General features: G+C 42.5%; 1 protein-coding gene across 2 annotated transcripts in view; it reads left to right on the top strand.

The window, feature by feature from the left end:
• Positions 1 to 14,064, top strand: part of SLC13A3 (solute carrier family 13 member 3) — a 679,238-nt gene that overhangs the window by 149,708 nt on the left and 515,466 nt on the right. For both annotated transcript variants that reach the window (XM_069651309.1, XM_069651308.1), the window contains exon 2: positions 5,056 to 5,321. In XM_069651309.1, the coding sequence (XP_069507410.1) occupies positions 5,056 to 5,321 (266 nt within the window). The remainder of the gene's footprint in view (positions 1 to 5,055; positions 5,322 to 14,064) is intronic.

The raw sequence follows: 14,064 nt of genomic DNA on the forward strand, positions 1-14,064 counted from the left end.
AAAATACACTTCGGTAACCTTCTACCAGAACATATCCAAAGCACAAATGAATAGGAGCACTTTTTCAAATAAGATAGAAAGCACCCAAGTTAAGGTTTCCCCCTGCAATGTTTCCTCAACCCACAATTACTTGAATTCTGAGTGGATAGAAATAACCAGCAGGTAGTAAGGGATATGCATTGGCCTAAAATGACACTCGGATTTTGACAAATAATTAATTATATGTGTAATTAAATAATGATGCACATGTTTTATCACAGTCTCAGGGATGTTATATCACTAGCAACTATAAGTTAAGGTATCACAAAAGGCATACAGTTCACAAAGCAGGTTGAAATTGAGAACACAGTGCAGTCAAATCACACATGGAAAACTTGCATATTTCTCTTTTTCAGCTTTAAATGTCAAAAACGGTTTCTTTTGAAAATGGATGAAAAACACAGAATCAGAATGCAGTTTTTAGGCTGGGTGATGGATGCACATCACTGGGACAATGTAGAAGTAAAAGGTTGACTATCGCTGAAGAATTGGATGTGATTTTCAAAGTGGAATGAGGTTCGATTTTAGGATAATAAAGCAGTTAAAAAGATCAGTTTTAAAAAGGAAAGGCAAGTTTTATATAAAATAAATTATCTAGACTATATGCTTAAAGAAAGACACGGTACATTCCAAGATTGATTCACATCAACCTTTTCACCCCGCATTCAACTTTGTGGGATTTAATTTGATTATTCCATATGACTAAGGACTTATGACCTATGCAAGACAGAAATTAATTGAAAAGTGGCGCTAATGCTTGGAGATCAATGACAAGATGCACAGAGAATTCTAACAGTTTTAGCAAGGAATCAGAGTATGGATAGAATTACTTAAAAATGGAACAAAGACAAAGCATCAAGATGAGGTTGGCTATGTGTGGATATGGGAATGGGAAATACAATCCGCATCGAGTTTGGAATTTGGGACAGCCAACAGGGTTCTGGACTCAAAAGGTTCTGGTCACCTAAAGGAGGCTCTCCTAAAAGCAAACAGCTGGGCAAGTATGGTCACTGGATGATGGCAAGTATACAGCGGGCATGCAGGTAGTGGGCAAAAAGCTGATCTGGTCACAGGATGCTTCCCAAAAGGGTACCACAGCTTTTCCCCTTTGTTATTGGGATTTAAGTGGAATTTCTGGATCAATGGCCTTGCTGGGATACGATCAGCTATGCTTTGGACTTGCTGAGATAGGATCGGCTATGCTTTGGCCTTGCAGTAGAGTCTGGAATCTTGCAAAGGAGGATCTGGACTGTCGGGGTACGCAGACCCTGGAAATTCAAGAGAGAGTCCTAGAGTTCTGTCAGCCTCTCTTATGTGTAAGGCATGGTGACATCATAGGATTATACGATGGGGCAGGATTAGGCTGGGCACACCTCTCTGGATTGGTCATGGATGATGGTTACCGCCTTGCTGTCAGCCGGTAGGTTTCAGGGACATGTCAGATTTATGATGTGTGCTTTACAATGCATAGGATCACCCCACAGTTACTTTTGCTAAAATCAGTCTTAACATAAATTACACATTTGTACAGTTGTGGCACTTTAGCAGATTAGATATTTCATGCATAACATTGCAGTTCAATTCTCACTTTGTAGGACTTTGTTTCATCCGTCAAATAATTTTTTGCGGTTTTTCAATGAAATTACTTTACCTACAATTATATAACTTTATACATGTGTATATATTGTCATAAGGCATGTGAATATTGAATTTCAAAGTGGCATCATATACACTTTCCTCAGAATATTAATTTCTCTGCCATTTCTGTCCACAATACACCAGTGAAGGCTACCACATCTTGTTTAAAAAAGCCACACAAATTACACTTGGACTGTACAACTTTTAAATTTCTGCGCTGTCCGGTTACAGAATTAACGGTCTAAAAAGTTTATTCATCAAATAGTATTTTGATACCGATGGGGCTGCCTTTGTTTTCCAAATATGGTCATGTCTTTCCAGGCTACCACCAACTGTCAGTTCAGCCCAGGGTGGCCATGGGGTTTTATCAGTTTGATTTAATGCTTATTGTCATTTCCCCCACTTCACACGTAGGTGTCCCAGATCTATTGTCCCAAGCTGAAGCACAGACAAAAGTCTGACGAGCGTGTGAGATTTCTTTCTCTTGGTCCATTTAAAGTTTTCAAAGGTAGCAATTAACATGCATATGTCCCAGGCATGTATGGTGGCTCCTTTTGGGGTAAGGCCTCAGTTTAGCCAGCAGAAAAACCTGTTCTGGAGCTTCCCCGGTCCAGCCAAATGCATTTAACTCTTTATTTTATTTTGTTCTGAGTCATAAGCAAGCCTATTGAACTAAAACATCACATATGTTTCCCAGCAAAACCCCTTATATTGCTAGGCCAAGGCAGGGCCTTCTTTCAACATTACATTTTTAAAACAGGCATTTTTCCTTATTTGCAAAAGCGCATTTTAACTCATGGTGAAGTCAGCTGGGCTGACCATTTCAAAAGGTTTTCTCTTTCTTCTGACTTCCGAACATTGTTTTACACTAGTCAGTTTCAGATATACAGCAATGTGTTTAAGACACAGGTCAACTGAAATTGATATATGCCCTTTGAGCTAGGGTTTCTTTTGAAGCAGTGATTTCTGCCATTTTGTAGCCCAAAAGTCTAGCGTTTTTCCGTGCAGCTGAAAGTAAAGCTTCTGTTGATTTCACAGACTTGGTCTGACACAGCCTGCCATTCAGGAATCATGCTCTCTCCTGCTGGGGCACAATATGAATATGGATTGGCATTGCAGGGCCTCATGATAAAAGCAGAGTAATGTAGAACAGATAAAAGAGCATCAAAGCGGCATAATTTTAAATGTAAAATATTTCCCTTTTTTAATGGGAACTTTGGGCTAGTAGCAAATCAGCACAGCTGTACACTCGCTTCTTTAGTACACACCAGACCACACCTTGGCAGCCTTTCTCGGTGTGCGCCCGGTTCCAACTTGCCCAATGGTGCTTGGCAAAACAGTGCAGTCATCCTTTTTTAGCTGCAAAATGCAGTTTTGATGCAAGGCCCTGGTGCTCAAAGGAGCCAGTGCAGCCATTTTGCTGTATCCCCCTGCGTTCTTCTTGTGTCTCCCCCTCCCAGTTCTGCTCCTCCTATCTCTTCCTTTTTTCTAAGCTCCACTGATCAGCTTCTCCTCCACTGCTGGCCTTAGCAATTCCTTAGCTCCCCCTTTAAGCCCATTTGAGCTCATCTCTGGAGAATCCCTTTATCCCCTCCCTTCAGCCTGAGCAACTCCTTGTCTACTCCCTACAGCGCCTTAGGAACTCCTATATTCGTATAAGCCTCTCCCAATTATTTATTCCCTGCCTACTCCTTAATAAACTCTTTTACTTCCCCGGCCTCCTGGGACTGCCGGTGTGCCCCGGTCTCCTGGGTCTGCAGCTCCCCTCAGCCTCCTAGGTCTTGCTACCAACAGCCTCTGCTCTGCTTCTCTCGAATCCCCTGGGCCTTGCCTTCAGCATCCTATCTCTTTTTTGCTCCTATTTCTGGGTCTTCCTTACCCCAACTCCCTAGGTCTCTTGACTGGCCACCTGCACTCTTCTCCAGCCACCTCAAAATAAGTACCATCTTGAGAGGAGATGAGTATACAGGAATAGCAGGCTCTGCGGGATTACTGGTCTTCTTCTGTTCCGTTAAAACAAAAGTGGACGTTACTGCTTCCATGTGACAAGACCCAGTCTTCTGTTGGTGGCATGGTGTAGATAGGCAGCTGATTTCCCCCTCCCCCCCATTCCCCTTCTCCAACCCCTGGCTAATGATCACATGATTTGTGGCAGAACACGGTCCCCTTGTTGATCACACCATCCACCAGGAAGGTCAAGCAGTGAGGCACAAAGACCGGTTTCAACAGGGCAAATACGAGCCCATAATGTTCAGATGAGAAGAGCTATGTCAAAGCGAACGGAAACAAAAACCCCTTAGACCAAATAGTCACCAACTATGGTGAAGATAATGGTGCTGCCAACAATGCTGCACTGTTCATTGAGGTAAATGAATCTTAGGAGCACAGTAGCCCAAAGAAGCAAAGATACACCATGTCGATAAGATAACCACTTAAATGCAGTGGACAACCATGCTGTCTGCAAGATGTATTGTTTTGGAGGGCATGGATGTATATGTTCTTGTGGCAACATTTATAATTTCTTGTGCACACTACCCTGAGAAATACAGCTGGAGTAAAGCAATTGAAGACAAAAAAGTAGCACAATTGACCACAGAAACATTAAGCTCCTGTACAAAGTGAACATTAATATGAGGTGTTCTCCATGAGGCATTGAGGAATGAACTACTCGCTAGAAGTAGTGAATTGGATCTGGAGGAGTGATGTTCTAAAGGTGATGCTGACGGTGTCCAACGATGGCAGGACTACAACACATGATTGTCTTAGTATCCGGTGTAGAAATTGTAATCGATCAATGATATTTTGTGGCTAAACAAACAAACATTATTTTTCAAATCTATGTGCAGTTCTGGATGTTTAAGTCCTCAAACACCCCTGACAATCAAATGCAAGAAGCCCTGATATATGGAAAGCATTAGTCGTGTCTGGTTACCTAACCCTTTTGAAACCAACCTTTTCTCCACCAACTAAAATAGGCTTTGGCAAGCAGCCCCTTCACCTGAGGAGAGTGTAATAATATACGAGGCCCAATATTGATAGGACCTTCTTGCCATACAAAATCGATCCTTGCCATTACAGTCCAACATGTCTGAGCTACTTGGTTTTCCATCCATCTCTTACATGTGATGTTTTTATGTAATATAATATTTAGTACTCTATGATTATCTTTTTTGTATTGACTGAATATTTTAAATAATGTGCAACCTGTATGCTGATCCAATGAAAGACTCATGATGATATGTGTTGAAATGAAATTGACAATATCAGTCTTGCAAATGGGCCATACATTTAATACATTATGAGTGGTAGTAATCTGAAGTGTAATATCAATTTTCCAATAATTAAAACACTATATAAACCCTTTGTTATTTTTTTCAGGAAGGAAAATGCCTCTATGTGGTCCTCCTAATGGCTACATTTTGGTGCACAGAAGCTTTGCCACTGGCAGTGACTGCATTACTTCCCATAGTATTATTCCCTTTCTTGGGAATCCTGCCCTCCAACAAAGTTTGCCCTCAGTATTTTGTAGATACAAACTTCCTTTTTCTGAGTGGCCTCATCATGGCTGCTGTGATTGAAGAGTGGAACTTGCACCGAAGAATTGCTTTGAAGGTTTTACTACTCGTAGGGGTCCAGCCAGCAAGGTAACCATCACATGTACTAATCATAAGGTTGTGTTGGAATGAAAAACTCTCCCATTGTCATAAACTTTAATGTCTCTTGTCCCAGTGTTGAACCTGACTCAATGTGTTCTTAGCCCACACCTGCCAGGAAAACCCACTATGATTGAATATATCTTAAGTTTGAAAAAACTGAAAATGTGTAGAGCTGTTTTTTACACTTACTCCTGCCCCTCTCCAAACTCATTTTTAAATGTTCAGAAATTGAGGTATCTTTCTGTTCGTTTCTCTACCCTTTTCTGGTACTTGTGGTACCCATTCAATAAATGCCCCGAAGGCACTACATGGCATGGCCTATACAGTGCACACGCTTGTTTACAAGGACTGTTCACTGACAGAGAACCTATGGACAAACCTGTGAGAGGGGATTTAACATGGTCACCATCCTTCTGCAATCCATTTGGTTATGCTTTTTAGAGCCAAAGATAAACCCTATAATTCACATGTGTCACGTAGTCATAGTCTTGGGCACACAAGGGAGGTATATCTAATCTCCTGGGCACTTGGGGTCCATCAACTCCTTATTTTGTTTTGTGCCATTTTATGTTTTTCCATAGGAGCTGTGAACTTTGCCAGTCAGTCAAAATGTTTCTTTCGATGAGCCATCATAAAATCACAATACGTTGTGGACTTGGTGACCAGGACGCATTTTGCTGACAGCCTGCATGAATGAATAACGTTACTGGTGTTTCATTGAACAGCTTGCCTCAACTGCAGTGACAACACTCTCACCTTAGGGGCAGTCTGGTGTCCGGGGCTCATGTAAGAATGATGGATAATCTGGCCAATGGGTGAAGGTGAACATTTCATCATTTGATTGGTTGGAACTGATGAAGGTCTCTAAATGGAAGGTGTCTAGAGACTGTGAAGAGCAGTTTGGTTGGAATTTAACGGGGTATCTGAATATGTACCAAGACTAGGGTAATTCCATCTGTGAAATCCATGTGCGTCCCTGCCCGTATGTGGGGAGGTGCTTTCGTTAATTGGTCTACTGCTTACCTGTTTTCGGTGATCACTAGTATACTGTGGTGCTTTTTTGGTGCATTAATCAGTGGTGTATAATTACTGCAGTGAACTCTCCTCCATGCCTCATTTAGCATCTCCCAGAATTGCATGGTTAGGAATGATTGAGCATTAGCGTAATTAAAATGGTTCCGACTCCAATCCCATGTGCAAATATGGCATGGCAGTGGGGCATCTACTAGTCACATGATCCCCCTTATTATTTCAGTTGATATGCTAGAAAATGATTCCCTGCAATTCATTCCCTTACATTAATGTATGCAGCTGCAATTACTCTGGTTCTGTTCATAAATGTTTTTGGACACATTTAATGAATTTAAAGTCTGTTCATAATAATGACATAAGGTAGTAATGAGTGTTTTCCCGTTGTTTGAAATAGTTAATCACTGTGTGCGTGTGTGTGTGTGTGTGTGTATGTGTGTTTGTACAATATGTACAATATTTCTAGTGCTCCCTGATCATTGGCTTCTCTCATGTTACTTTTTATAATTTTCCTATACAAGTGCTTCTAAAAAAAACGTGGATTAATTATCTTTAGTTTAGAAGTCCGTGACCAGATGTGGGAGTTATCAAATAAGATGGGTCTTGAACATTCCAGTCCACTAGTCATTTTTACTACACATCTAATTAGGTATTATATGAGCTTGGCTGATTTTAGACAGAGAACAGGGAGCTATAGAGTTGTTGTTCCAGATAACGCAATTCGGTTTCAGATAATTACACTCTGCAGCTGTATCTGCATGTCATCTTGACATTTTAAGTGTAGACTAAATATTGCCACAAATCAATATTTTGCTCCACTTAAGCTTTGTTTAAAATGCTGTGGATTGTACTGCAAGAGGCACCTCCATGAATATGATTGGGTTTGGCAGCCATAGGTGTCTAAGTAGGTAGGGAGCAGAGTTTGCCTCTGCTTTGGACACTCCTTCACCTCAATGGCTGAGGGCTTGGTAAAGATCAATTCTCCAAGATGAGACCCACACACATTATTCTGATGTCCTGGAAGGTCCAAAACTGAATCAAAGAAGTCCACAGGGCATTGGATGAAAGCAAGTCCACTCCCCGTCTTTGTGACGAGCAGTCTTTGCATGTTTGAATCATACACAAAGTTCTGTAGGTGATGGCGAGGAAGGAGAGGTACAGAGAAAAGCAACATTGTGAAATCCTTTTCAAACTGTGCTGAGCTCCCTTTGATTACACTAGTCCCACACCCTTCTCATCCCCATGGAACCAAAGGCCCTTTGGTATGCATTAAACCCTGTGTTGAGGCTAGTTCTTTTTTTAGGGGATGCCCTTTGATTCCAGTTTCCCAGGGCACCTCCTACAGAGTGGCTTTCCTGCAGGAAACAGATGTTACCCAACCTCACAAAGGATCAAAAGAGGTAGCCACAACTGGATATTGTTCTGCTGGGAGAAGAGACAAACATTCTAGGGAGAGCACATACAGCGTGCCCGTGGCTGGCCTGAGTTTGCCATGTGGCCACATGTATGATACAGATCAGATGTGGCTTTGTTAGTTATATGATTTACCAGCCACCATACCCCAGCTCAGGTATTGATGATATTCAAAGAACTGCCACCAGGATGGTAGTTCATCATATGTATGTGATTTTGGAACATAGGTGCAGATTTTAAATGCAGCTTCTATACATATCTGCCGTGATCCCAGCTATCATGTGGGCCGCTGTGGCCATTAAACCTGCTTTGTGCCACTGGAGATCAGGCACTGCAGATTAGGATACTCCTACAGAAGGTGGTTAGCAGATCAGATTTTCTGAGATGGAATTACCTGCATCATTTTAGTATAAAAATGAAATGCTTCCTTCACACAGTAAGACCATGCAAAAGCTAGCCGCTGAGGAAGGGTCACATATGTATGTTTAAATAGAAAGCAATCAATTGCCTCTATAAAATTATATTCATAACATGCCATTGCTAGTACAACTAATGTAATTGGCACATACTTGATTTCATTGCACTCTGACCTGGACACTATCAATACAGAGATTTAGAGCTTTTCATTTTTTGCCTAAAATGAATGATTATTTTTAGGGATTTAGAGTATAATAGACATTGAGATGATCTCCAGAGGAATATATCAACTGGAATCTAATTCATTGTTTGTTTCAATAGAGGCTCATATTCATATATAATTATTGGTCCAAACATCCTCAACTGTTGACACAACCACCCTCATCCAATGCTTTCTAGTTAATTTTGTGTTCTGTTAAATTATTGCTGGATTAATCCATAATGACACTCTGGGCTGCAACAAATAGTTACAAACAAATATTGACATGCATACTGTGACAAATAGAGTATTTGTTCCTTCTACCCATGGGTGAGCCACCCCCTTTGAGGCTAGGGAGGTGAGCCCATTACCTCAAGACCCTCCCTAGTAGTCTGTGGGACCTCACTGGGAGTGGATGGAACTGGACCGAGTGGATGGAACTGGACTGAGTGGATGGAATTGTTGCCATACTATCTTTATCCACATATATATGCTATATATCTGTATCCCCGTATATATCTGTATACCCATATATACCCGTATCAACCCTGTTGCTATATATCATTTGTCACTATGTATGTCCCCATCTTCCTGTCCACGTACCATGTCTCAGGCGCTTTTGCAGATATACACCATGTCACACCTCTATGCTCACTATCTGCTATACACCATCATTCAACTAGAACACAGCTATACCCCTGATAATTCAGCCTAGCTGTTCAGATACGAATTCGACCACATGAACACCTCATCACCCTAATAAAACTCAGCTAGCTGAGCATATTCCGGCCTAGCTGCTCACGTAGGTGTTCCTCAGGCCTAACGCAGCCAGAACCCAGTCTGGGTGTCCACCCACCAGACCGCATACATCCAACTCATAGCTGCTTCCTAGCGATAGGTGTGGTGCTGAAGATATCAGCCAACAACTACACCGGCTGCACACATTCGGAGCGCGCATGCGCCATACAACACTATCTCTCTCTACTGACTTGAACTACGGTTCCCAGGGGTTTTCAACCTACCAGCTCTTTGAGGTCATACAATGATAAATAGGGCGCTATATAAATGCCAAGTAACATAACAAAACATATCCCTTTGAAAGCGAACTTGTATGTAAGAAGGATGAGTGGATCAGAGAAGAGGATAGAGCGAGAGAGAGAGACAGCCATACGCAGGGGAAGACCTGTGATGTAGCTATGCCCTGGAGGGGCAGAGCAGATTGCAGACATGGAGCACGCGACAATCCGAGAAGCAGAGAACACCAGAGTGAGATGCTGGAGACCCGGAAACCTGAAAAAAGTGGAAAAGCGCCTGTCATGACAGAGTTTGGAGGACTGTCTGATGTGGTGACCTGACCACGCAAGCACTGTGGTGGGCCTGGGGCCCATCTGATGCCAATATCGGTGAAAGAGCGAGAATTGAAACCTCCCACACCTGCAGGGAACTGCTGAGCGTGGCAATCTATGGAGATGCTGAAAGTGGGTTGTTGCGAAGTCCGGTGCTGGGAGACGAGGAACAGAAGAAGCAGACCTGTGCGAGCATCAAACCCACACACGATGAACGTAGGTGCCAGGGTGGAATGAAGAAGGGGGAGGCCACTGGGGGCCCATACCTTAAGTAAAGGAAGCTGTGAAAACTCCAGTATTGATGTTGGAACAATGAAAAAGCATACGTGCATATATCACGAGAAACCAAAGAACGTGAGTGGAGATATTAAGCATGATGCTTTGAGAAAGCCAGAAAGCGTATCAGATGGAAGAAGTTACCAAAGCTAACTGTTGAAGAGTGGGGGAATTCCCTAATGAGAGATTTTGAAAAGTACTGAGTAAAGATTACATACTGAGCCAAGGGCTTGGAGAAATATCCTACTAGAGAGACCCCAGGAGTGGTGGTGCCTAACCCATGGTAAGGATATAGCAAACCACAGTAGGGTTGAGTGGAAAGAGTAAAATACTGAAACTCAGAGGAAGGACTGTAATAGACTATCTTAAGAAAACCATTAAGGAAAGTACTGAGAATAGTGATAAAGTATTGAACCATCTGGAAGACCAAACCTTTGAGTAATTGGCAGGAGCTACTGGAGAACAAAAATAAGACACTGCGAATCAGAAGAGATCATCACAATTAACTTTTTTCTAGTGGATTACATTTTCATATATGATATATATTGAGAGAACCTTGACGTAAAGCCTTGAGACGGACGGCTGAATGGAAGCAGCCAGGAGAGAGACATTCTTTTGGCAAACTTAAGTTATTAGTATTAGTGGTAGAGTCAGGTAGATTAAATTTTGGAGAGAGGACATTTTTGATTTGGCTTCCCGTCAAGAGAGGAACATCTTTAGTTAGTTTGGTTAGGTAGGGGACATCCCTATAGCAAGAGGGTAAGGTGGGCCGTTTCTTTATTGTTTAAAAGTTGAGCTATACACTAAAATAAAGTCCAAGGACCAAAATTCCTACTGTAGCCACTGACTAATCAGTAGGATTTGACCTACAGAGTATAGGATACGTTCTAGTCCTACCTAATGAAAGACAATCGATACCCGCAGGGCTCAGTCTTTCCCCACCCCCAGGTACCTATATTAGGGTAGCCTCAATGTCAGGGTACGCATGGAGAGATGTCTTGAATGTCATGGCAGGGGTGTTAGACCCTGACTTTAGATGAGAAGTCAAAATCATGTTGTACAACAATAGGAATAATCCATACATAGTTAAGGAGGGAGAGAAAAAAGCCAAAGGGATTTTGTAACCGGCCTTAATTCCTGTTCCCCAAGAGGTTGAAGGTTTATGATAGACCAAAAGGGACTTGAGTGACTTTGGCGAAGCAGACATCCCCACAGAATAGATGCCCTGAGAAAAGACAGAATGTCGTCCCACTCCCCGATCTTGCTTTTGCACTAAGAACTGATCCGGCCATTACAGAGGCCTCTGGCAGGGTGACCACGGAAGAAAGCGGGCGCAGCCAGGATGGCCCTTTTTTCTTTCTAAAGAAGGGCGTATTGTGGCAGGGAGACTTGGGAAAAGATGTTCAGCCCCAAACCCAGTTAGTGGTCCCACTGAGCCATTGAAAGATAGTGCTGGAATTAGCCCATTCTCATCTCAAAGCAGCTCACCAAGGGGTTGGAAAATCCGGTAGTCCATAGATTCTATTGGCCCAGAGGTTTTGAGGATGTTAAGAACTATGTCTTGGCCTTTGACATCTGCCAGAAGACTGCAGCTACTCTGGTCCAACCAGCACCCTTACAGCCATTACAGATTGTCAAGGTCCATTTCTCTAGAATAGCTATGCATATAATTGGCCCGCTCGAAACATACAAGCTAGGGAATACAATAATTCTAGTGATTGTGGACTATGTCACCTGATATCCAGAGGAATTTACCCTTATAAATAACACAAGCCAGCAGATCTTCAAACATCTGTTACTGTTTTTCTAGAGTAGGATTCCTTAAAGAAATCCTTACTGACCAGGGCACCACATTTATGTCTCATGTTATGCAGGAGGTAAAGGAGTTACTCCACATCAAAACACTGTGGACGTCGGTCGATCATCTACAAACTGATGGATTGGTGGAACAATTCAATCAAACTCTAAAAAAACCTTGCACAAACTGGACAAAACTGTTAAAAGAAACTGGGAAATTAGGATACCCTGTGTTAGGCAGAATTATATGCAGTACCCTTTGGGAACGCCACACAAAATTAAGACTACAAGGGACAGTACAAATTCACCTTTGGTACAAGCCTGTACTACACAGTAAAGAGGTTGCGATGGCGGAGCAGCCAGACTTATCTCAAGAGAAAGTGAGCAGAATCAATAGTTACACAAAGGACAGCAATTACTATGATTCAAACAAACACTGACTCAAGATTTCTGAGTAAAAGAATATACATTTATTTACACATCAGTTGTAAAACATTTCACTAAAGTAAAGCATTTGAAAAATCCCACTCTTAATACACCACACCACTCCCAATAGATTCTGGACAAGTTAAGCTCAAAATGAAGTTTGTGCAAAATGGCACTCCAGCAATTAAAAAGGGAGGGAAATACAAGGTTAGACTACAATTGAGCAGAACCAACAGGTAAGTAAGCAGGGCAAGCTAGAAAGAGGAACTACAGTGATGGAATCAAATCAAAAAAGGCTTAGGGCCAAAGTCATTAGGACAAAAGTCTTTTGCTCAAGATCACACAGTTCAGAGTAGTTTGCGGTTAAGTCTTTGCCAAGAGTTAGTTTAAAGAGTAGAGAAGGACAAGCCCTTGGATTGGCAAAAGGTTTCACACACCTTCACCGCGGCTGGATGAAACGAACAACCGGATTTGCACAGTACCTTTTAAATGAAGAAGAAGCTGTAGCTGAGGCGGACGTTCCTGGCAGGTCCTGCAGGCTTACGGTTCCTGAAGCGACTGTCAGACTGACACGAAGTAGGAAGACTGGAGGGTCCTGCACTGCCCAGGGAAGAAACCAGCAGCAGAGCAAAGCAAAAAATAAAAGGTGCGCTCCTTAAAACCCAAGCAGGGTCCGAGCTTCTTGGCTATCCGGTTCACTGTAGCTCTGTACAGCAAATTCGACCCGAGGAGGGAGTCCTGGCTTGCAGTTTGTGTGAACTGGTTGGTCCCACCATCTCAGGGGAAGAAGATTCCTGGTAGATCTTCTCTGTCGTTGAAGTCTGAAGATTTGGACCTGCAGCAGGGCTTCACTGGGCGGTTCAGTCGTTGTTTGGGTCCTCTTCTGCCAGCTCCTCCTCGGTTCTTTCATTCCAGCGGTGACTCTGCCTTTCCATACCCAGAGACCTTCTTTTTATGCAGTTTTCCCCATTCACACAGCCTGGTTGTCAATCACACAGCAGGGTGGCTGTCCTGGTGGGTCACCTAGCCAATCAAACAGAAGTGCGACTTGGGTTACCAAGGGAACCCATGGCAGGGGTCCTAAAGCCCCTCCCTCACATCCTGTCTACCCAGACTTTCAGGTGCCTAAGGAGGGCTTCTGCGTAGAGGCCTGCGAACAAAGGGACCAAACCTGGTTTGGCGCGCAGAGTAAAACGCGAGAAAGACATTTTCAAAAAGAAATGGTGAATAAACCCAGCCAGAACTGTATAGAAACTTATATGGTCTAGCGGGTTTAAGTTCAAGGCTACCAAGATAGCCTATGTAAGTGATTTCAATCCGGCACACACCTAAGTCAAAGCCCAGCATGTAGTGCACAACTGAAAACCTTATTTATTTTTGTCTATAAGTTCAATATGCTGAACGATATACCACTCATATCACACCCTTCTTCTGGAACCCCCCCAACCCCAAAGTCAAACTAAACTAGGAATCAGGCTAGTTTGCAAAGGTAAATATTTATTTATGTATGGAAAATGTAATCCCAGTATATTTTAATAGGTACCCAACAATCACCAATGGGGTGACAGAACACTGAAGAATATCTTTAATACACTAGGAATAAGTAAGGAATGAGCACAAAAACAAATGCAGCTCAGAAAATAATACTTTTGTGTTGGTTGAGATCAGATAGCACTATAGTTAGAGGTTCCCCTGCAACACCCCTCAACCCCAATAGGCAATGCAAAGAGATGGGAGGAGAGAGCAGATATTCAGGAACAGCACAAATCAAACAGAATATCAGATTTTAAAAATTGCGGCAAACTTTTAATTACGTGATATTTGCAAT

This window comes from Ambystoma mexicanum, chromosome 3p (assembly GCF_040938575.1).
Source record: "Ambystoma mexicanum isolate Mex_15411 chromosome 3p, UKY_AmexF1_1, whole genome shotgun sequence".
In the NCBI taxonomy this organism is placed as follows: Eukaryota; Metazoa; Chordata; class Amphibia; order Caudata; family Ambystomatidae; genus Ambystoma; species Ambystoma mexicanum.